A 23,119-nucleotide genomic window follows, 5' to 3' on the forward strand; every position below is an offset into this window, starting at 1 on the left:
AGCGAAACCCACCTTGAAGTCTAAATGACATCCGAAAAATACACGAGTTGGTGTGGGATGGTGGCCTCTGACAGGTGCAGTTCCCCATTTTGCATGCACAGATTTGCCATTTTTGCATGTAGTCTGTGCAGTCACATAATTTACCAGTTCAGATTCACAGGACTTTTAAAATCACAACTTATGTAGCACGTGCCCGTGTTTAAGATGGTTCAATCTATAAAACAGCTTAAAAGATAATTTTGTACATATTAGACATTAATTATACTGCTATTATACTGGAAGTTGAAATTGGGTTCAGCTGAGCTTGGTTCTGGTTCATTCAGGCTAGACTTTTGGTAGTCTATTAAAATTTCAGTCTCCTTTTATACCACTGACAAAAGGCTTCTAGCTAGTTTCAGAAATGCCAGAGTAGTATCAAGAAATGACAAGAATTTTGATGATTCGGAGAAACATTAAAATACCTGCCTGGTAAGTAGAGGGTATCCACATTTGGCATAAATAATGCTGCCTCACTCTAGGAGTTCTGCGCCTCCACGAATAGCTTGTTACTGAGTAATACCCTAGAAAATGGTTCTAATGAACTTCACTAAGATCAATAATGAAGGTACTTTTAGTCAGAAACTGAACTAGCCTTTTAAAAGAAGACTTACAGTAACATTTATTGCATTTTTGCTCCAGAGTCTTTCTTCCAGTGGCTATTGTAGTTGGTGTAACAAAGGGTTGATGTTCTAAATGATTTTTAAGACAGCACAAATATATCTAAATGTTACATGCTGAATAGTGAAGAAATGTAATAATCAAGGCTTTGTCTTCTTGACTGTCATCGTTTTTTTGATACACTGGACAATTCTTGTAGTTAAGCCAAAAGTAACTACTTTCCACATAGAAATTTAAAGGGTGGCAAAGTTCAGTCTGTTAAAATTATATTTGCTAATTTTGTTGTTCATACATCATATACTGAGTATAATTTTCAAGTTGGAGCATTATCTCATTTTGCAAGGCTTAGTCTTAATTGATTTTGTAAAAGAATGTACTGGAACTCAAAGTTTTATGCATTGTAAATTCCACTATTTTAAAATTGGTCAAAACTGAGCAGAAGGTAAATTTCTCACTGTAGCTATCTGATATCTCGAGAACCTTTGAGAAAAAAATCATCTTGATCTTCCTTTGGTCTATTTTACAGCTAATATTCAGTTACAGAATTAGACATGACAATAAGTTTTTCATAAGCCTGTTTTTGCAAATCGCTTAAAATACCCTGTTTAGGAAAAACAAGGCTGGGTTCATTTTGGGTTATTAGATACATATTTTATTATAATTTAAACCCTATATTTTATCCTATTAATAGGTCATTCAGATAAAGTTTTATCCTATGATTTTCTGGAGTCTGCTCTGTGATAAGTGGCACAGAGTAACTGGACACGGGTAACTTGGGTCACTGTGTGCACTTGTAAAGGCAGTGTAGGAATTGCATGCCTGTAAACTTGTGTGGGTATGTGAAGGGTCAATCAAATTTAAAAGCAGAAATAGGATGAACAAAATTCACTTTCAAGATTAGCATCTTCTGTCCAGAGCCCATCCCAATGCATGATGTTTCTTGGTCGATAACTTTGTTCTTCCCTTAGTACATCTGCTATTTTTTGCTTCCATTTACAATATACCTTGGTTTGTTTTCATGCTCAATTAATGAGTTTTTTAAAAGCCTTTGGATGATAGGATTTAAAATGCAATATGGTTCTCAAACTTTAAAAATATAATGGTTCAACAATAAAATAATTTGTGCTTTGACTTGTACTGCTCTGTATTACAGATTTTTTTTTCTTCTCCCCTTTTCACACAGAGTATGATTTCTTCCATTGTGAACAGCACTTACTATGCAAATGTCTCAGCAGCAAAATGTCAGGAATTTGGAAGGTGGTATAAACATTTCAAGAAGGCAAAAGATATGATGGGTAAGCAAAAAAAAAAATTGCCTTGATGGTGGTTACATACCATTATGTGTCACATTGAGGTCTGTCACAGTCATAAAAGAAGCCAGTTCCCGTCACGATAAGTTTAGGATGCTTTTGATGAGTAGATGTAGAAAGTACATATATAGTGAAAGAATTCATTTAAATAAATATTTGCTATTGAAACAGCCAAGCTGACTTGGGTTGCCAGAGATGTAAAGCTGTCACTCCGTAAATCTAGAGATCTACCACCCAGAATAATTGTTTAGAAAACCTGTTCCTGGAACTGTGACGAACTGATTTTTTAATGTATGTATTTTTTTTCTCGCTCTGGCTAATGTATATTTAAAGAAACAGGTTTCTACAGCTATCACTGCCTTCCAGCAAGAATGCTCTAATTTTGTAAATTCATATTTTTATCTAACCTTGGGACCCTAATTTCAGTTAATTCTAACAAATAGTTGTTGTGACAATTGTTTGCTTGTCGTAGTAAGCACAAGTAAATTATTGGAGAAAAAAATCTATCAATTCTGTGATACCTTTTATCTTTTTTAAACCTGTTCACATAATTTTGAACACTTAATGTCAGAAAATTTCTACGTAAATTTCAACAGAATGGAGAAATGGCACCTCAGTTTGGATTGAATTTCGAGCTTGACTTAGCTTTCAGTATTTGAAGCAAAATCATTCATCTACCAAAACGGGTTCCTTGCCTTTTATAGCTTAAGGCTGTAATGAAGACAATGCATCACTTTTGTGATAATTGCTTGAATTACTGTTCCGAGTGAATGGCCCACTTGGGTTGATCTTTACTTTCCCTGAGTGAAAAAAGGCAGCTTCTTTCCTTAATCTACTTTGTACCTTCTGTGTAACACAGAACCCTTCTTCTGAGACCACCAAATTTAGTGGTAAGACTTCACTTGGTTTCAGGTGGTCTATGTGTGAGGCAGCAGAGTGTCCATAGGAGAGAGCGACCTTTCCACCACAGCCTCTCCCACATCTTTTGCAGCAGTGCTCCTGAATGGGGCAACCCCTGCAAAATTTTACTAACATGGCTTGCTAAGACATGTTCTCCATCCATTCATTTGGGGTCAGTGAAGACAGCAAATAGAAGATGTGTGCTTATGTATTCCTGTGTAACCTAATGCTGGCAGAAGAGGCAACATTGCCCCCAAATTCACCTGCGTGAGGAGTAGCAGGGCCTCTGCTTGGGTACTGATCCAGGATATGGACACCAGAACTCTCTGCAGAACAGCTGGCTTGTTTTTTATTTATCAAATTTCTGCCTGTGATAGGACAGAGGAGGAAAACGGGGATGCAGCTGGGAATCCAAGTGGCGATTTCTTCATCCAGCTCCAATCCTTGTGGAGGAAAGGGTGGCTTTTCACTGATGACTGTTAGTGAAGATCATAATTACTGTGAAAAACTCAGACACAGCCTTTTAAAAAAAAAAAGCTTTACTAGTATAAGAAAAAAAAAGCGCTACAACATTTTTCTGAAAATACTGAACTTCTGGACTTTTGGTTTTTAAATAAAGCTTATTTTCTTAAGGCTATTTCCAGACCAGATCTGCTAAAGCTCTAGAATAAAAAAAGTGACATATGCTGATAAAAAGGAGGCTCCTTTATATCAACCTAGAGTTATTTTATATTGTTTAATCATGCACAAGAGGGGAACTGGAAGAACTCTTGTAGTTTAAAAAACTGTGCTGTTAATTAAAAAGGAGGGTGTGTCAAAGGCAGATGAGTTAATATAAGAAAAAAATTCAACCATGTTGCAAGTCACTGAAAAAAACCATGCATACATGGTTGCAAGATAAAGCAGCCCATCTGTGTAATTTACATAAATTATACTAGTTCCTAGCAGTCCCATACAATTGATGCAGCATCTAGAAATTAGCAGAGCATTGGGAGGTCTGCACCTCACCCTGCTTGTTACAGATTTCCAGTGACTGGGAACTGCCGATGTCATGGCAGGGACCTCACGGGAGGAGCAAAACCAGTCACCGGGGGCTTCCCTCTCTCTGGCTGGGGCATGTTTTCCCCCAACAGCCCTCCTTACCCTTTACACAGATGCACTTGCTGTTTCATCTGCAGCACAGACTGGGTTTTTGTCTCTTGTCTTTGCCCCATCTCTAGTTGGTCTAATTGGTTTGTCTGAAGTCCTCTGCATCTGTCACTGTGGGATGCAGCAACCCGCTCGTGGTTGGGTTGCATTGCACCCTTTTATATTTGTTTATTTTTATTAGCATGTCTTGTAAGGACAGTCAAGTTTGTGATTTTCAGTCTGATGTTGGCCTTTTCAATGTTTCTTTTCCGCTGTAGTTGAGATGGATAGCCTTTCTGAACTATCCCAGCAAGGTGCCAACCATGTCAACTTCGGTCAGCAGCCAGTCCCAGGGAACACAGCCGAACAGCCTCCATCTCCTGTTCAGCTTTCTCATGGTAGTCAACCATCAGTTCGGACCCCGCTTCCAAACCTGCACCCTGGACTTGTATCTACTCCCATTAGCCCTCAGCTGGTAAATCAGCAGCTGGTAATGGCCCAGTTGCTGAACCAGCAGTATGCAGTGAACAGACTTCTAGCCCAGCAGTCCTTAAACCAACAGTACTTGAACCACCCTCCTCCTGTCAGTAGATCCATGAACAAGCCGTTGGAGCAGCAGGTCTCAACGAACACAGAGGTGTCTTCCGAAATCTACCAGTGGGTCCGTGATGAATTGAAACGAGCAGGAATCTCACAGGCAGTATTTGCACGTGTGGCTTTTAACCGAACTCAGGTCAGTCATCTTTTTTCTTTTCTTTTTTTTAAGTCTAAGATTCTCTTCTTTCTCTCTCTAATTAGTAATTTCCATCTTCTGTCTTCTCATTTCTACCTTGTCACTTAGCTCCTCTGAAGGAACCACACATCCTTGCAGGACCACTGTCCATGTCGATACAGTACTGGAATCCTCAGGGATTGGTTTGTGGAAATTCCTGCTGTTCTTACAGGAAGCGTGGTTCCTCTCCAGTTGTGATGGTTTATGAATAGCTGAATTTCCCAGTAAAAGAAATTAACAGCTCTATGCAGAACCATTCACAAAGTCACCCAAGAGATTGTTTTTTGTGTTGCAGAGTTGTACCCACACTGACCACCTGCACACACTGAACAACCAGTCTTCTTTCGCAGGTGTACTAGAGATGGTCTTTTATCCATATTTGCATTTATTTTTATTATTTTCTAGTGAAAGTCTTAATAACATCTTTTCAGGCTTCTGAAAAGATTAAAAATTAGAAGCTTTATCTCTAGATTATCTACTCTTTTCATGTATTTTTGTACTGTTTTGCAAAAACAGTAGTTGCTGAGCTTGCTGGTGTCCACGTCAGAACATATACTTCAGCTCTTCAATGCAGAAAAAGCTATCCCTAGCAAAGCTGATAAGTAACACTAAAATGTGTTATTTTTTACACCTGTTTTAGAAGCTAACCCTGTTATAATTTATTCTGCTCTATGAATTTAACTTAATGCCATGTTGCATGGAATTTAATCAAGCAGAATTTATGGAAGAAATGTCAGTATATCGAATGCAAATAATAAGATCTCAAAATTTTAGAAGTATGTTTTAACAGAAAATAAAATATTTTTAATAGGACTTTTTAAAATGGGAAATATTTTTAAAAGGCATAGGTAAATTTGCTTCGGGTTCCACATTTTCAAATGAAAACACATACTTAGGGAACAATTTGCCCATTGTAGATTATAGTATAACAAAAAAGATCATCATTTGATCTTCTCTTGAAACGTTTTTGTTTCTCCCTTAGAGAATTCTTAGCTTAGAGAATAAAAATTCTGTTTCAAATGCTCTGGTACCAGGTTTGAATCAGCATGTCATTTGTAATTGTTCTGAATTACTATTGCATTACAATATTTTACATCCTCCTTTAGCTAAAAGAAAGTAGAGTCATTGTGTGAATTCTCTGTAGGGCTCTGTGTGCGTGTGTCTTTCCTCTTTACAGCAGAGGAGGTTTTCAAGATCTGGGCCTTTCATACCAAATTTCATGGGTTACATAAACTCATGCAGGGATTGCTTACATTAACTTAGGTCCAGGCAGTGTCAGTTGTTATATTTACAAATAAGTGACATTGAGTCTTTTTTAATACAATGTTTAAAAGTTTAATTATTGATACTCTAAAGTATTAAAGCAATAATAGGAGCTTCACGTTACAGCGGTTTGCAGGTGCCATCTTACCTGGACAAAAAGCCAAGCAAGTAATTCAGAAAATAAAGCTTATTTTATATATTTACTTCTTTCTCAGGTTTTCCTAAAAGCCCACTGTTTTATCTTAACTTTTCCCCCTCTGAAGTGATCAGTTTTTTCAGCTAGTTTTGCGTACAGCTTTTGGCATGTCCTTTGTCCATGAGAAGTATTTGTTACCTGAAGTACAAGGATAATTGGTTCTAACTGGACATTGAATTTATGTGAGAGAGTAGGAGAAAATGCTCTTTTGATGTGAGGAATGCAACTGTAGAACCAGATTTCTAGTGCAAATACTGATTCTTTAATATTAGTATTATTATTACACTAAATATATATTAAAATATGTATTGCTATGTAATTTTCTTACTACAAATGTTATTAAATATTTGTTTAAAGTTCAGTTCTTCCCCAGACTTTGTGGCTAACCAGCTTGGTAAAATATGTTCACAGTGACCCAAAACTGGGAAGAAACCCCAAAATGAACCTTGAAAACAATTCCCCTAAAGAGATAGGAAATAGATCTACATAGATCGGCAATTTTCAACCAAATCTATTTGAAAAAACACAGAGTAGTATCCCTATATCCTACAAATTGGTTTTGCTAATCAAGTTAGTATTTGCAGTTATCTAGGTAAGATTTTCAGTGTTTGTTATGTTTTTGGCAAACTACAGGGAGCAAAAAGGAAACATACCAGGAGCCTAGAGAGTGTCGGCCTCAGTTTTGCGAAGAAATATCTCAGCATACTTTTCATATGAAGCAAAGCCCCACTGAAATACAGAGAAGTTTATTGTGGGTGCATTTCACCTTTGCAAACCTGGAAATTGTTAATTTTACCCACAGTGAGAGCTAATGTTCCAAGGTAGACACAGGTACCAGCAATTCTTACAGAAAAACTTTTTAAATTTGTTCTGCTTGCTGTACTTCTGAATTCCTCACAGCTTATTCAAGGACACATCACATTTAGCTAAAATTAGTATAGTACTTTAATAACTGATGCTATTTAGGAGGTATTTTCTAATAGTGATTTTCTAATATCCTAAGTCTTTTTTTTGTTGTTGTTTGGCTAGAGAAAGTGCAAATGCTTGTTTAAATTTGTGTACTATTTTCTGAGATAGAAACCTAACTCAGGCTTACCACTGACAGTTTTGAAACTGTCATAAGTATATTTGAGCTGTGTCCAGGGACCATATCATGCCATCAGTTTCTAAAGGCATAAGAACTCCCTGAAATAGGTTAGGAGTTCTGTGCAAGAAAACCCTGGTGTCAAGATACAGTCTCAGATGAGGGGAGAGATTTGCTTTTAGTGTAAAAGGTAAGGAAGGAAGTGATCTAAAAATTAAGAGTGATTTAGCATAATGTTGAGGCAATAAAATGGACTTCGAAATTGGCTGAAGATGCTCTTGTTTTTCAGACTTATGCTCTACATAGTGGTGGTTTTGGGTGGGAAGTTTCTACCAGCATAGCATGGTAGTTCAACACCTGATCCTGATTTTCAGGATTTTTTAATTTGGCAGCAGAAATGTCAACTAGAAATATTTCTATCTTTCCACAATCCAAGGAAAGAATTTGGTAAAAATACTTCTTAAAACTAGAGTGTCTTTTTTTACTATTACTAATTATCTGTAAAGAAGAAAAAGACCCTTGAGCCACACCTTAGAAGTGTATCCTTAAGAAAGAAATGGTGTGAGTTTAATGTGTTCTTGAATAATTTCCCCCCTACCCTTAAGTTCCAAATGGTAATTTGAAAACAGTTCTCAGGAATGTGCCTTGTAAACTTTAATCAAAGTCCAGATAGCTATAACTTGAATGAAAATTCACATCTCTACAGGCACAATAGGACAACTGTTGCAGGGAGCAGAAGCAGTTTTGGTGGTAGCAATTTCTCTGTGGTCCTTCTAGGAAGTCTTCAGAGTGCAGTCAGATCTGAAGTTTTGCTTGTCCTTCAGCAGTTGTGATTCCACCTCACGGATGCAAAGAAACAGGTTGAATCCTGTTAGCACCTCCTTTCAGTGCACCATAGAAAACTTTGTTGAGTTAGTACTTGTGCTGGCAGATTTGAGTTTCACCTCAAGCAAGGTGTCCAAAGGTGACTACCAGTCTCTCTGTTTGCCAGGTTAATTTTGGTAAATTGAGATTCTTATGTTTCAGTTGCCAGTTCATCAAATTATTAAACATAATATTTTTTTTCCAGCTGATGTCAGTGCACTGTGCAGATACCTCTGCTGTCTTTTAAGAGCAAGTTCAGTATTTTCTTGTGCTTTGCAGGCTAGAAAATGGCATTTTTGATCAGTTTCCTACCCTAGGTAGCCCCAAGCAGCCATGGGATGACAGTGATGATGCAATGGGGCAGCCCCCAAAGTGTGGTGCCACAGCCCTCCATCAGCAGAGAGGCTCTGCCTGCTGTTTCAAATGTTAGGCTAAACTGGGAGATCCTCTATTCTGTTTTGTTCTTAGAGCTGGATGCAGCAGCAACATTTTTTGGGCTGAACTGCCCTCGGAGCCCTAAACAAATAAATAAACTGCTCTCCCATTTCTGTTGTGTGTTTTTAAATGTAAGCATGAGTCAGGAAGTGAAAGGCTGGGGTTCCCACAGCCAGCCTGACATTTGACTCGAAGGTGTAGCTCAGCTTGGTGCATGGCTGGGTGACTAGTCTGCAGTGTGAGAGCAGGGAATTGTGTTAGTCATGGTTGTGGTTGGAACTGGAACTGAGGGCTGCCTGTCTCTGTTTGTGTATACTTTCAGCTGTAAGGTTTGCTGCAGGAACTTGGGTGCTGTTGTATGGAGGCAACCTTGTGGCTCTGTCTTCATGAAAGAAGGAAGAGTGCTTTTTGCTGCTTTTCCATGTCTGACTTTTGTTATTCTTCTTTTTCCCACCAGTGACAATGTTTGATCTGAAGGTCTTTGAATATTTCTCAGTGTTTCTCACTTTTCTCTCTCCCTCCTTTCTACTTGAGCTCCATGCTTGTTTAAAATATTAGCTGGCAGGACGTACTACCTTTCATTCATGTATAATGCCTTTTCTCATATGTGAAAACTTCTGTGTATTTAGGACTGTGCTCATGCTAATTCTGCTGTGCTCATGCTGCTATTTTGAAGGAGAATGCTTGTATGCAGTAAACGGCTCTGTGTAATTGTAAAACAAAATCTAAGTTTACACAAACCACCTTCTCAGGCACTACTTTTTTTTTCCTTCCACTTTGTCTTTGGCACACTTTATTTTCCAGTAAAATGAAAAATGAAGATGGATTATTCAAAATTGATAACAGTAATGGACCATCATGTAATGTTTTATTGAATTTGAGTTCTGTAAATTATGTGGTAGAAAGAAATTTGCCTGCTTAAGTATAACAGAAATTGCCACTGTATTCATATAATTCTTCGTAGTGTAATTTAAGAAAAAGTACACTATCCATATCACTATTGAATAAAAGGTAAAAAGGTGCTATTACACTATCATGACAGCTCTCCTCTTGCTACTAAGCGACATAGATAAATGTGTCTGCTTATAACTTACTTGGCTGGGATCCAGGCTTGGGGGTGGAGCCTGGGAATAATCTTCCACCTGGACATGGGATAGGAGCACCCTGCAACCAAGAGGGAGAGCGTTCAGGGATGTTCTGCATGTTTTGGGAAGGTTTGGGCAAATTGCATGTTTCTTCTGGGAGCTTTGAAGTTCTATCACACTGATAAAATCTATTTGAATCAGTGATTATGTTCAAAGAGGAGACAAACTGGGGGCCAGACAGGCAGTGTTTTTGTTCATATTGGCAGACACTTTATCTCCATTTTAAAAGAATTTGTAATGAGCTTTTGAAAGCCCTGATAATATTTATTGAACATTTTTTGTGCCATTAGTAATGAATTATACTTGTGATGACATGTAAACTTTTTTTTTTTCCAATGGAACCTGGGAACATTTTAAAAAAATACATTTCCAGTGCAAAAAAAATACAAGGGAGGGACAGTGAGTAGAGTTCTGAGCCTAACAGTGTTTTTAATCTCTTTGCAAAACAAGCTTAGTTTTTGTGCAACCTGAGGTGCAATTGAGGTACAATATCAGGAGATCACACCAAGACTAGTATCTTGGAAAACCAGTTCAAGCCTGGTAAAATGAGCAGCTAATCTGTGCACATCAGCACAGGGCAGAATGTGAGAGCTGCTGTTTTCTTTCTAGGATTTTTCCCATTGTACATCTTGTCTAACAACTTTAGCTGAAGTTTTGTGCTCAGAAATTGAAGCAGTAGCAATGAAGTAATATATGAAGCAGGCAAACTGTGTTCTAAGAATTTGCCTGCACCTGGTTACTACATCTTAATTTTCATGGTTTTTCCTCACATATTCTGACTTTTACGTTTAGAGCCTAGAAGCAAACTCCTCCTTGCCTTCTCCCTGCTCTGTCATCTCCCGTCCTCTCTCTGCATCGCTCTCCTCTGCTCTGCTCCCAGCTCAGGCCAAGACTCATGACAGTGATGGGGGAAGAGAGGAGAATGAATACTTAGTGGCATTTCTAATCACCAAGAGGTGTCCCACAGCAATGGAAATGCAGGCAAAAGTTAAAAAAAAACCAGAACAACCAAAAAAACACCAACATTTTCTTTATTTACTTATTTCACTGAAGAGGGAAAAGTTATACAAGAAAAGCACCCTTTTCTACCTTTTTTAGCTGGCCACTATGTGGCTAAGGCTTTTACAAGCAAATCTTTTCTATTACGGGCTAAAGTATTTTTTAAGGACATTTCCTGTGTCTGACAGTGGGCTGGCTATTTGTAAGGAGTCTTTTCTCCTGACAATGATCAGTCCACTTGAGTTTAGTTTTTCTTGCTCCTTTTTTCATGGAGAGTTGTCTCCAGCACAGAAACAGTCAGAAATTGCATATGTTTACAACTACCTAGAAGGAGGTTGTAGCGATGTGGGCATTGGTCTCTTCTTCGAAGCAACAAGCAACAGGGCGAGAGAGAATGATCTCAGGTTATGTCAGGGGATGTTTAGATTGGATGTTAGTAAAAATTTCTTCTCCAAAAATGTTGTCCAGCACTGGAACAGGCAGACAGGGAAGTGGTGGAATCACCATCCCGGGAGGTATTTAAAAGACACATAAATGTGGCACTTGGGGACATGTTTTAGTGGTGGGCTTAGCAGTGCGTGGTTAATGGATGGACACAATGATCTTAAAGGTCCTGTCCAACCTAAATTGTTCTATTCTGTTCTCTACATCCTGTGCTCTGCAGGCAGCTTTGCCTTGTCTCCAGTAGAATAAAATCATTTTGTACCTCCTCTTGTGGTGGATTGTGTAAGCCTACCACTAACAAACATTGGTAGCTGTGGGTTTGAGTACTTAAAAGTGGAAAAAAATGATAGACACAAATTTATTTTCCATCTTTGTTAATAAGTAAATTTATTATTAGACTGACCATTAAGAAAAAAACTTAAAACTTCACCCAAGTGCCACTTTTGTCAGTAACTCATTTGTTCACCTTCTGAGTAATTTCTACCTGGATACCAGAAAACAAGAGGGATCAAGAAAAGTGGTAAGAAAGTATCCCCCAAGATTATTATTTTTTTAATCCTCCTCCAAAATATTTTTCATGCTTAGTGCTGGAAAGACTGTTTTTTTCCATGCCATTTCCTTGTTATGTGTGCAGGCACAGACAGGGCCATGAGGACCACACCGGCTGAGGTGTAGTGGTTGGCACCTCTGTTCTCATCGCCGAGCACAGAAGTGCAGAGCTCACACTGAGTGGGCCCTGGTCCTGCTTAAGCACAGCTGCTTGAGAGCAGTGACTTTGCAGCAGCACCTCCCTAACAGTCTTTTGCCTGGTAGGATAATACCTTTGAGAGAGGTGACAACTTCCACAGGTGCTGTGAGCATCAGACTTCCCAAAAAGATACGTTTTGGCCATATTCTGTTGTACCCCCTTAGGAATAAATATATGCAGTCAGTATTACCTATCTTAGTTTTGGCTTTTTTATTGTCTGTTTCTCTCTCCATTTACCCTCCATTATCCTGAATAACTTACAAGAGTTCTTTAGGAAAAGAAACATTGGGTTGTGTTATTTCTTTAAATTCACATGTGTGTTCCCTTGTTACCCTATTAAGTAAAAGCCTCCCATACCAATCCTCTCTCTTTCCCAGCATGGCAACAGCATTTATTCTAAACAGTAGTAAACATCTGCTTTTCTAAAAGTTACCTTTCTTATCACGATCTTGTTACTCCAAGACAGTAGAGCATTTTGAATGCCCAACATATTTAAAAGGAGAATCTGGCAGGGGGAGGAGATGTCAAGAACCTGTTGACATTAAATATAAATATCACAGGTGATGGACTGTTTGAGGATTAGGGTTGTCCTGATGAAGAGAGAGGAAGGTGCAAGAAGGAGGAACATGAGGGCCTCCAACAGCGAGTTTCCTCACTCGTTAAACTCCAATATGCAACTCTTAGAAAGAAATACTGACTTATAAAAAATATGGCCCTGAGTCAGTGAAGCAGTATTTTTGGAACATTGCAAGTTTATAGTCTCAGATTTGTTGTGAAATATCACTTCCTTTCAAAGATCTGTTTAAGTTGCTAGAAATGTGGAAAGCCTTTTTTTAAGGTTGCGTATGCATTTTGCCTGCAAAGCCTGAGAAGCCCCCAGTGTATCTCACTTATCCTTAACATCTCATGATTGTCTGTGGACTGTGAAAGATTTCATGGCAAGTTAAGCCAGTAAAAGGAGGAAGACGTATTAGTCAGGTTCAGTTTATGCTGTATTTAAAAGAGGTGCTTAATAAAATTAAGGGTACAACTGAGGCTCTCTTCTCTGCTACCTAAAATACCATTAATATAATCCTATGTGGAGCAAATAGTGCATTTGCTGTTTTCATTCCAAGCCCAGCGGTAAGAAGAATGAGGACTGATAAGCAGTGGCTTCGCAGAGCACAGTTTTACAGACACTCACCTAGGCTAACTCTCCAGCCTATTTTTTTCTTCCTTCCCTACAGGGCTTGCTCTCAGAAATCCTCCGAAAAGAAGAGGATCCCAAGACTGCCTCGCAGTCCTTGCTGGTAAACCTTCGGGCTATGCAGAACTTCTTGCAGCTGCCAGAAGCAGAACGAGATCGAATTTACCAGGACGAGAGGGAAAGGAGCTTGAACGCAGCCTCTGCGATGGGCCCGGCGCCGCTCATAAGCACACCGCCCAGCCGGCCTCCACAAGTAAACTGCTCTCTCTGCCTTTGGGATTTGCTCGTTGTGTTCTCTCACTGTCCCGCTGGGTGAGACCTTTCTGAAAAAGAAGAAGCCTTTTGCTGTCGCATTTTTGAAACACTCGTAGAATCATTCCTTGCGGCGCATATCGCAAATTAATTTTAAGAAATATAATAGATGATAGTAGCTGTTTATTACTACCTATTTCCTGATTTTGACATAAATTCTATCCATTATGGTTCCTACAGAATTTTTTGCTCATTTTATTGAGGTACAAGCTTTACTGGGCAAGGAAAGATGATGGCTTTTAGCTGTCATCTTTTCTTACAATTCTTAGGTTTTTAATGTTACAGCTTCAGAAAGGGATTTTGGAGGATTTGGACCACTAAACTGAGAGGGAATGAAAGCAGAAGTGTGAGTACCTTGTAGTGCCTTAAAAGTTATTTTTCCACAAAGCAAACAGGTAAAGCTAAAATGATGGAGCAAAGAAGATCCCATCCTAAAATGCTGGGCATGCTTTCACCAGCTTGAGCTACTGACAGCTGGGTAACATAACAGGCTTGCTATATCCATTGTTCTGAATGATTTGGATATGTTCGTTAAAGCTTCATTTAGTATTTTTTAAAATGAAACTCCTATTGATTTCTCTAAAATTTATTTGATTTAATTCTCCAAAAATTACAAATTTGATAGAGTGGGATCAAGAGGTTCAATGGTGCAGTCCTTGTGTCGATCAAGGAAACTCTGATGCTTGTTTTAAGGTACATCAGAAATGCACGTGAGCCATAGGAATGCACAGGATTTCCACAAAGAAGAAATGTGGTTGTGAGTGAAACTCTCCAAAACCTGTATATTTTCAGAAATACTCTGCACTGCTGTGGCTCAAGGTTGTATGTATGCAAGGAAAAATCAAACTGATCTGCAGATATGTGGGAATCATGCTGTATACACAGTCCAGTTTTGCTAAACAAAGCAAGGCTTTGGGATTGTGGGAATTTTGTGATGGCTGAGTTTTTGACAAAAACAGCAGGTTTTTGTTAACCAGTCATAGGCTTGTGACTATGACTATGTTCCATACCCGTTCGGAATGCTATAAATTCCTCTTGAGATTATTTTTCTAATTTTCCTTCAGCTAATGGATACTAAGGACCAGACTAGAGTAACAACAAAACTGTACGAGGGAGGACAGAAGATCACCTTGACTTGCTGCAGTACTTTTCAAAAGAGAAGAAATTTTTAGCAGAAAAAACAGACTGAACTAACGGTGTAGTTTTGTTATCGTTGAGTTTAGTCTGTAAAATCCACTATATATATTCTTCAAGATAAAGGACAAGAATCTATTTACATAGTAACGCTTTAGTGGGAAATAGTTAAATAGAGATAACTGTGTTTAAAATAACATTTGAGTTTGTTTTAATATCTGTACGTGCTCCCACAGCCCAGGTAATTCAGAGCCAAGGCTAACCCTCCTTCTTAACTTATCTCTTTCTGCCAAGGTAATGTCTCACTCTGTCTCAAGTGGTCTTGGGCAATTTCACAGCTAAAGAACAGAGTTAATTACAGGACCTTCCAGAAGGATGTCAAGTCAGAGGTAGTCCTTGTACTGGTTTTAATTCACACTTTAAACTGTAAAAATCCCTTGCAGCCAGAAAGAAAGTGAGACTAAGGGGTTTTCTTAACTGACAAAACATACTGTAAGTCCAAATTTGGTGGGAAAGGGGGGAGAAATCTATCTGTCTCTACTGTGCTCTTGTTCATAATTACATTTTTTTCTTTTTAGTGTGAGTCAGGAGTATAGTTAACCTAATTGCGATAGTTCAAAGTGGAAACAGCATACATTTTTGTTTTAATCCTTTTCAAAAGGAAAGCAAGTTTACAAGGAAACCTTATAGACTAATATTGAGGTCTACAGAACAAAGCACTTATTTTTCCAGTTGTTGTGCTGTTCTATGTCATTCAACAAAACACACACACTTTCCCTAGTGAATAAACTGAGAATGTAGAAACCTCTGAGTTGCGATTCTCTGTGACCTTCTTACATGTTTCCAGAATTACCCACCTATAAACATCTGAAGCACTTTTCAGCTGCTGCTGAGTGTTCAGAGTCCTAAGTTTGAAAATTGAAATATCTGTGTTGGTAAGATAACTACAATACTAGATGCTAGAAATAATCTTGAAATTATCTTAGTTGTAACACTGTCAAGTATAACTTTACAAATCACAGCAGAAATAAATTATAGTCAGGATACTGCAAAATTATCAATGCAAACTGCTACTGTGATACCTCCCCCAAAATGTCCGCAGTTTATTGACTATTTGATACTAAGGAAATAAAACTACTAGCATCCTTACTACTAAATTTATTATAAGCAATTATTTAAAGTTCACTATGGAGGAATACAGCAGAATATTTTTCCAGCTTGGCTGTGAGCTTCTCGGATAACCATTGAAAGAGAAAACAGACCGTTTATCCTGACAACAGAATTTACACAAGAGCCAACATATTTAATATTAAATCTTTAGACCAGTGTAACATTTGAAACAATTAAACTATGAAACCATGAAAAATGGGAGCTAATATGCCACACATGAAGGTTTATTTTGCAATTGCAAGTTATCAGTTTCGGAAGGATGTGAAAATAAACATCCTGAAAAGGATCTATTTTGCATTTTTGTGTTGCCAACTGGTGGCCAGACAGTAGAGCAGACTTAACCATTTAGCAGCTGAGCTTGTTCTGTGTAAATTTTGCATTCTGTTGTATGGAAAAACAGAAAGCGTGACCTTGGAGGTCTGATTGGATAGTAGGAATTCACCAAGCATAAACCCTGGTGCCTGAGTTAGAAGGAACAGTGTTGAATTTATCTCATTTTTACAGCATTCTTACTAGTTGCTACTTGAGCTTATGTATCTGGATTGTTTCCAATTCTTTTTTGAAATCCTTTAAGAAGCTCTTTGTCCCCCTTACTTCTCCCTTTCTCTTTGACTTAAACAAAATGCAAAATCTTACTTTTTTTTTTTTTAATTGAAATCATTAGCCTCTAATGCATGAGCTTTTGGGATGTGTGTATAGCCTTCTAAGCTGGTCAAGTTGTAAAAGTCTGCTACTATCTTCCACATTGGTGGACTGAGCACAAGGAGACGGCGTACACAAGGATTTTTCCCTTGGAAATTGTTCGAGTTGCCCCCCCGGGGCAGAAGCCTGTCTGTCAGGCTCTTTCCTGGGGCACTGGAGTTTATAAGTATTAGCATCTCCATCAGGTAGGTACTGCATGGAGACGTCATTTAACCTCTGCAATCTAGAAGGAAGGAAAAAGGTCCTTTCATGTTCTATTTCTTTTTTTAATTTCCCCCCACACTTCAACACCTTTGTCTTGCAGATCACCCCACAGAGGCTCTTTTGGGGTATTCCTCGGGCAAGTTCAGAGAATGAGTCTATTGCAGTTATGTGGAAATGAGGGATCTGGGGATACTTTAAAGGATCCTGAGGTGCTAGGGATGGCCTTTATGTCTCATTAGGACAGTTTGGGAAGTGGGGGGAAGATGACTCCCTTCTCCTTTATACTTGTGGAGGAGAATGGAGACAGGTGGCCAAGTTACAGATTTTCTTTTTCAAAATATTCTGGTTAAGGCTTTTTAGCCACCCTGCAGTTATGAACACTTCCTTCTCAGGACAAGTAATCTCCATTTCAGCAGAGCCGAGGAAGAAATCTTTCTTGCCACCCATATTCCCCAAAGAAAATTTGTGTTAACCCTTGGGGGCCATCATCATCCTGTGTAAAAACAGAGTATGTGTAACATCAAGAGCAGAATATTATTTTAACAAGGCAGTGTTTCAAGAAGTATCCACAAATCTTGCATGAGTCATGGTTCTGGGTACTCATTGACCAAAACCTTCATCTCATAAATACAATCCTGGTCTCTCTCTGACTACAGATAAATTCCTTCATGTTAAAGCAATCATAGGTTGGGTCTCAGAGATAGGATGTTACTCTTGAAAGACTGGTGTCTAGGAGGATGTTGCTTTGTTGGTGTTTGAGGACCAGTGAATCTCCATTGCAAGGAGTCTGGATAACACCAGCTTCCATGAAACTTTATAGTGGAATCCTGGAGTTTAAATACATGCATGTGCCATATATCACCACCAGCAAAGTTTTTATATTTAAGCTGGCAAAATTTGAGATTTAGGTTGATAATCTTTGTGCCAAGTTGCATTTTAACAAAAGTAAAAATGAACAAAATAATAAATGCAATCCTCTCCTCCCACCCCTGCAAAAAACCACCATGGAGGAGAGTTAATGGAAACCCTGACACTTAACTATAACTGCACTTCCAGGCGCCACTGTAATAATGGAGTAGTAAACCTTGTCCTGATAAAAGCTGTTCTGAAAGCAACAGCATTTATTGTACCTCCTCTGCTATTTGCAGACCAGAACTGAAAAGTAGTTTGTTTTGCCTGGAATGAACTACTTTATGAATTTTAATGTACAATGTAATATTAAAAGCTAAACCAGGATTAAAGAAGATTTTTGTTCCCAAGCTAAAACAGTACTTATGAGAATGTGTTATATAAGATTTTTTTTGTTTCAGTTTCGATGGGGAAGGAATGAGCTTCCATGTTTGTGAAAACCTCTTCATACTGGTTATTCCTTCTATGACAACTTAGCCTTTTTTTAGGAAAATTGAATAAATTCAGAACTTCTTGCTACTGTAATCAATCTTATTTGATGAGAAGATATATCTGGGTAGGCCAGGAGGAGATGGATGCGCTATTTTTTTTTTCAAGTATTCTTAGAAGACTAGATTGATTGGTGATAGGAAGATGGCCAAATGAATTTCTGATTCTGTGTGTTACATTTGTAAAATAATGCTCCCCTCTTCAGTTAGTATTTGCAAAATTTGGTTACTGTCAAAAAAAAAAAAAAATAGCTGATCTATGGTTTCTTTCCTAAACAGAAAATGTGGCTGTAAGTGTGGGTGGGGTGGGAGGTTGTGCTTAAGTGTGGATGAGATGAGAGATTATGTTTTGTTTTGTTTTTCTCTCCAAAATGAATACTTTTTCCACCTCCTCTCCCAAGTCCTGAAGTTGCACCGTTGAGAGCTTTTTTGTTTTCTGTTGGGTTTTTTTGAGGAGGAGGGTGTTTTTTCAACCCAGCTTCAAACAGCCTCTGTCTTAAACTAAATTCTAATTTCAACACAACAGCCTAGATGCTTGCTTATGTGTAAATTATGAAACAGTTTTATGTATGGATATTCTCCAAGAGGTTAATTGGCATTATTGCATGGAATTCATCAGAGCAGAGCAGACCAATAGTCCATCTAGACCAGCCAGAGTCTACACCTGATCTTTGAAGAGAAATTATTAAGAGGCAGGAGAATTTTTGTACTTGGGCAGTGAAGTGAATTGGAGAGGGAGAAGGTATGACTGCAAACCACAACTCTTGGTAATCCCCAAAACCCATCATTTTATAACTTTAAGACTTTTATTCCCCTGAAGATCTTTGGGCTAATACTGCTTTTTGATGCAGATATTAGTGTTTTCTGAATTCAATTAGTGTTCCCTAATTAAATCAACAGAAGGCAATAGGAATTTGTTTGCTGGTTTTAACTTCGGTGACCTACTAGATGCTGTTGAATTTATTGTACCTGTATAAAGATAGATGTGATTTGCAAACCAGAATGAGGATTTTCAGTAATTCCCTTGGGTTAAATGCATATCTGTATTAAATTGGACATTGAAAAGTGTGGACCAGGTTGCATGGTTTAAATTATGTCTACAGCATGGTGTGTGATGGTTTTTGATGATCTGGGTGTTCACAGCTCAGTTAAGTGATCTATGAAGTACTGCTATAATGTGAAGCTATCTTTTGAAGCTCAGCAGCAATCAGAAAGGCAGCGTGCTTACAGAGAAGACACATTTTGATCAAGATCACAAGAGCAAAGTGTTTCCTTCCCAAAAGACTTGTGTATGCTAGCTGAATACCTTCATCTTCTCATCTTCCCCTTGGGTCATTCAAGGATTAGTTACAAGTTAAAATTATTCTTGGGGGGAAGGACTGAAATTTGTTTCCCAAAATTTAAACCCAAGGTTCAAGAAGGCATGTTGACAAAGCCATCTCTTTTTCATTCTCTAATTTAGCCTAGGCTGATTTTTACATGCATGCAGTTAAGTCTGTCTCCAGTTTATGTATGTTTAACATCCCCACCGGTGGTCAGTTATCTTCTGGCAAGTCCTTCTCATTTGGAGGTTATAGAATTGATTTTGTATTTTTAAATGATTTCACTGTATGATGTTCAGGAGATGCACCTGTTCTTGCAGCCCTGTACTGATATGCCCAGTGTCAGGCATACCTTTTCCTGCTCTGCAGTGAGAAGGAGAGAGTTTTGTGGTGCTGCTCCTCACATTGCCTGCTGCCAGGCACCTCAAATATTTCTGAACAGCCTTTGATATAGGCTTGGCCATCCTCTGCTGCAATGTCACTGGTAAAATGTCACACTGCAGAAAAGGGCATGGCTGCAAAGTACTAATTGTTTTCAGATGGAAAAAAACCCACATGATTAACTGTATGCCACATTCTGGGATTTTTCTTCATTTCCCTTTTTACTTAGGGCCCTTGTTTTCAGACACCAGAAAGTGCTAATGCCTGCCGGAATGCGGGCAAGGGGAAGTGCTTGTGGATCCCTTGCTCTCGCTGGAGTTTTGCCCCTTGTAGTTAATGGGAGTGTGTTAGTACAGTTCCTGAAAAGCCTGATAGACAAATCAGGCTCAGCAAAAGTGGCATGCACTCCCAGTTTCGGGGCTAGATTATTTTATCTTAAAAGCACTGTGGATGATAGCTAAAACAAATTGAGCATGGCATTTCTAGGAAAAAATGGGCTGCTGATTTGCCTAAGTACATATCTCATCCAAAGCCTTCGGCTCTCCTATCGTGAGACCTGTGACATATGAAAGCTCATAGAGAGTGAGATAAGAAGATGAATTATCACATTGTCATGATTTCCTTTTGAACCTCAAGGGACTTCAGAGCACAGGAAGATGCTGACTTGCACTGGATCAAACTGATAGTGAAACTGTGGGTTTAGACATGTACTTAAGGGTAGGCTGAATCACCTTCTGGAAGTGCCAAGCTCTGTCCATTAGACTTAGAATTAGGCTGAATGACTATCTTAAACTAGATGTGTAACTTCTGAATAACTAAATTAATTCAGCTCTCAATAACCTCAGTATGAATCAGTAGGTTTGAATTGAAATCTTAAGGTTTGATTTTGTTTGTTTCATCACCTTGTGGGTTCTTGGCAGAAATCCAGTTTTTCCTTTCCTCTGATCCACTTTAGGATTAGTGGCCCATTAGGTCTACTAATCTTGAGCAAGCCTTGCAAGAGTAACTGCTAAAGACAGACGTTATCCTTAACTACTGAGAATATTGTAGGATAAGCTGAGTATCTGCTGATTTTTTGTACCTCTCAACTGATATTGCAGAAACTGCAGTCTAACCCTGGTGGGATGATGCTTGGTGTTGAAACATCACTTCCATCATTTCCAGAGGATGAAGGAAAGGATAGTCTCCTGCACATCATGTTGCTACTGATGTATTTTTTTGTTGTTGTTTTCCTTAATGCTGCAGATGCAGCATAAAGGTGGTACTGTAATCATTCTGTCTTGTTTACATGTTTGGTGTTTATTTAATCTGGACTGCAAGAAGAATAAATATTTGATGTATGGAAGTGAAATACAACTAGAATCAGTAGCTTTAAGAAAGTTCTATCTTGGTTTCATGGAGTGGTTAAAGTATGCATTATTCTGAACTGTCTCTTATAAACTGCTTAAGAACTAAACTGATAAGATAAATTTTTAAAAATTCAATCTAAAGCCACAACTTTTCAACATTATCATGCATTTGAGTGTACTGGGCATGAGACATGAATCAAGATATATCGGTCAGATTTCTATTTCATTAGAGATTCTTTTATGTTGCACTTACAATTTTTATTTAATTTGTGTGGGGCAAAGAAATCATGTAAGGATTTATAAGTCTCTACAAGACTGTTTGACAGGTTTCCACCTAATTTATTTTGTGACATTGAAATTTGCAGTGGTCTGTTATTGGTAACTCGTATTTCAGATGCACTCACCTGTTACAATGCACTGAGTTTTCCTGTTTCCCAGTTGCTTGAACCATAGATAATGTATAATGTTAATTCTCTGAAAAGCTGAAAGAATATCAGAGAAAGATTGGATAAAAGGAGTAAAATGCAACGGGGAACTACTTAGGGAGGGAAAGAGAGGAAAATAACTTTTTCATAATGAAAAATGTTTCATATTTTCTAGGTCAAAACTGCTACTATTGCTACAGAGAGGAATGGAAAACCAGAAAACAATTCCATGAACATTAATGCTTCCATTTATGATGAGATTCAGCAGGAAATGAAGAGAGCTAAGGTGTCCCAAGCACTGTTTGCGAAGGTTGCGGCAACCAAAAGCCAGGTAAAACTCCCAGGGTGCAAAGAGCTCCCTGTCCTGTGCAATTGTTCCCCCAGATCAGTTTCTATGTGAGTTAAAATGGGTGGCTGGGTCAGTGTATCAGCCCAGTACAACAACTCAGAGCTCCTTGCTGAGTCTGGAGGTAACCTCTAGTTCCCCTGGACCAGGCAGGGTAGAGAAGTGACTTCATGAGACCTCTCACTCCCTTTTCTGTACCAGCCAGAACCTTCCCTGTGTGCCCATGGGTCTTGGTGTGGCTGAGAAGGCATCAGGTTCATCAGTTCTTAGGTGGTGTGGATGTGGCAAAAGCTGTGGGCAAACTCTGGGTATTGCTGCCAAATTAATCACGAGGCTTTGGTGTTTTGCAATTACGTGTGCTGCAACAAGGAGCAATGGAGTGCTGGTTTTTTTGCATAAAAATATTTATTCAGACCCACTGGTGAGACTGTGTGTGAGAGGTGGATGGCACTGTCAAAAAAAACCAAATCAAACCAAAAAAAAAGACCTCAAAAGATTACATTTATACGAGTTATAGTTGAGAAAAAACATGCGCTCTTTGTGGAACACGATGTCTGCTTGGTTACCTGCGTGTGTGCATACGTATATGTTGCATATTCAGTTTTAAGCCTTTTTTGTGTGGTTTCCTATTCTGTTTTCTTCAACTGAAGATTTTCTGTCAAGTTTAGTGGCAAGAGGGAAATCAGCAGGCACTTGTTGGGTGTGATTATCATAAGTGACATGTCTTCTGAGAAAGATCAGTGGAGTGTGTGAAAGCATTGATTTAAGTGAGAATGTACTCAAGAAGTAAAGGAAAAACATATAGAAAAATGGGAAATACTAGAACTGTGGTTATACAAATGCTTGAAAGAAATGGCAAAGGCGCCAATGGTTGCAATGTTGAATTTTCACGTTAGTTTAAATGCTAAATCCACTTAATCACTACTCCTTTTCTAAAATTGCTTCATATAAAAATTCAGCATCTTCCAAGGAAAGTTAATGAAGCTCAGTTAGACCGATGTTTCTTGGGCTGTCAGCATTTTAGTGCTGGTTTTCTTTTTAGCAAGTCTTTAACTTTTGACTTCTGTGTTGTTCACATTTTGGAGTTCACTTTATTGTATGGAAAAGATGTTGTCTCTTAAGTTATACGGTGTAAGGAGCATTTAAAGGGATATTTTGGAAATGTTGTATCAAAATGATTAAACTCAAGCTGTGGACTGTAAAAATTATAGCTTTATAGGCCACATGCCTGTCTACCCTTCAATCA

The 23,119-nt window shown here is 38.4% G+C and overlaps 1 protein-coding gene across 1 annotated transcript in view; it reads left to right on the plus strand.

Annotated features, from left to right (window-relative positions):
• SATB1 (SATB homeobox 1) overlaps nt 1-23,119 on the plus strand; it is a 74,864-nt gene that overhangs the window by 26,099 nt on the left and 25,646 nt on the right. Inside the window, 4 exon segments of the mRNA XM_032108435.1 lie at nt 1,841-1,952; nt 4,274-4,728; nt 13,172-13,384; nt 21,703-21,858. Coding sequence (XP_031964326.1) covers nt 1,841-1,952; nt 4,274-4,728; nt 13,172-13,384; nt 21,703-21,858 — 936 coding nt within the window.

This window comes from Corvus moneduloides, chromosome 1 (genome assembly GCF_009650955.1).
Source record: "Corvus moneduloides isolate bCorMon1 chromosome 1, bCorMon1.pri, whole genome shotgun sequence".
Taxonomy (NCBI): domain Eukaryota; kingdom Metazoa; phylum Chordata; class Aves; order Passeriformes; family Corvidae; genus Corvus; species Corvus moneduloides.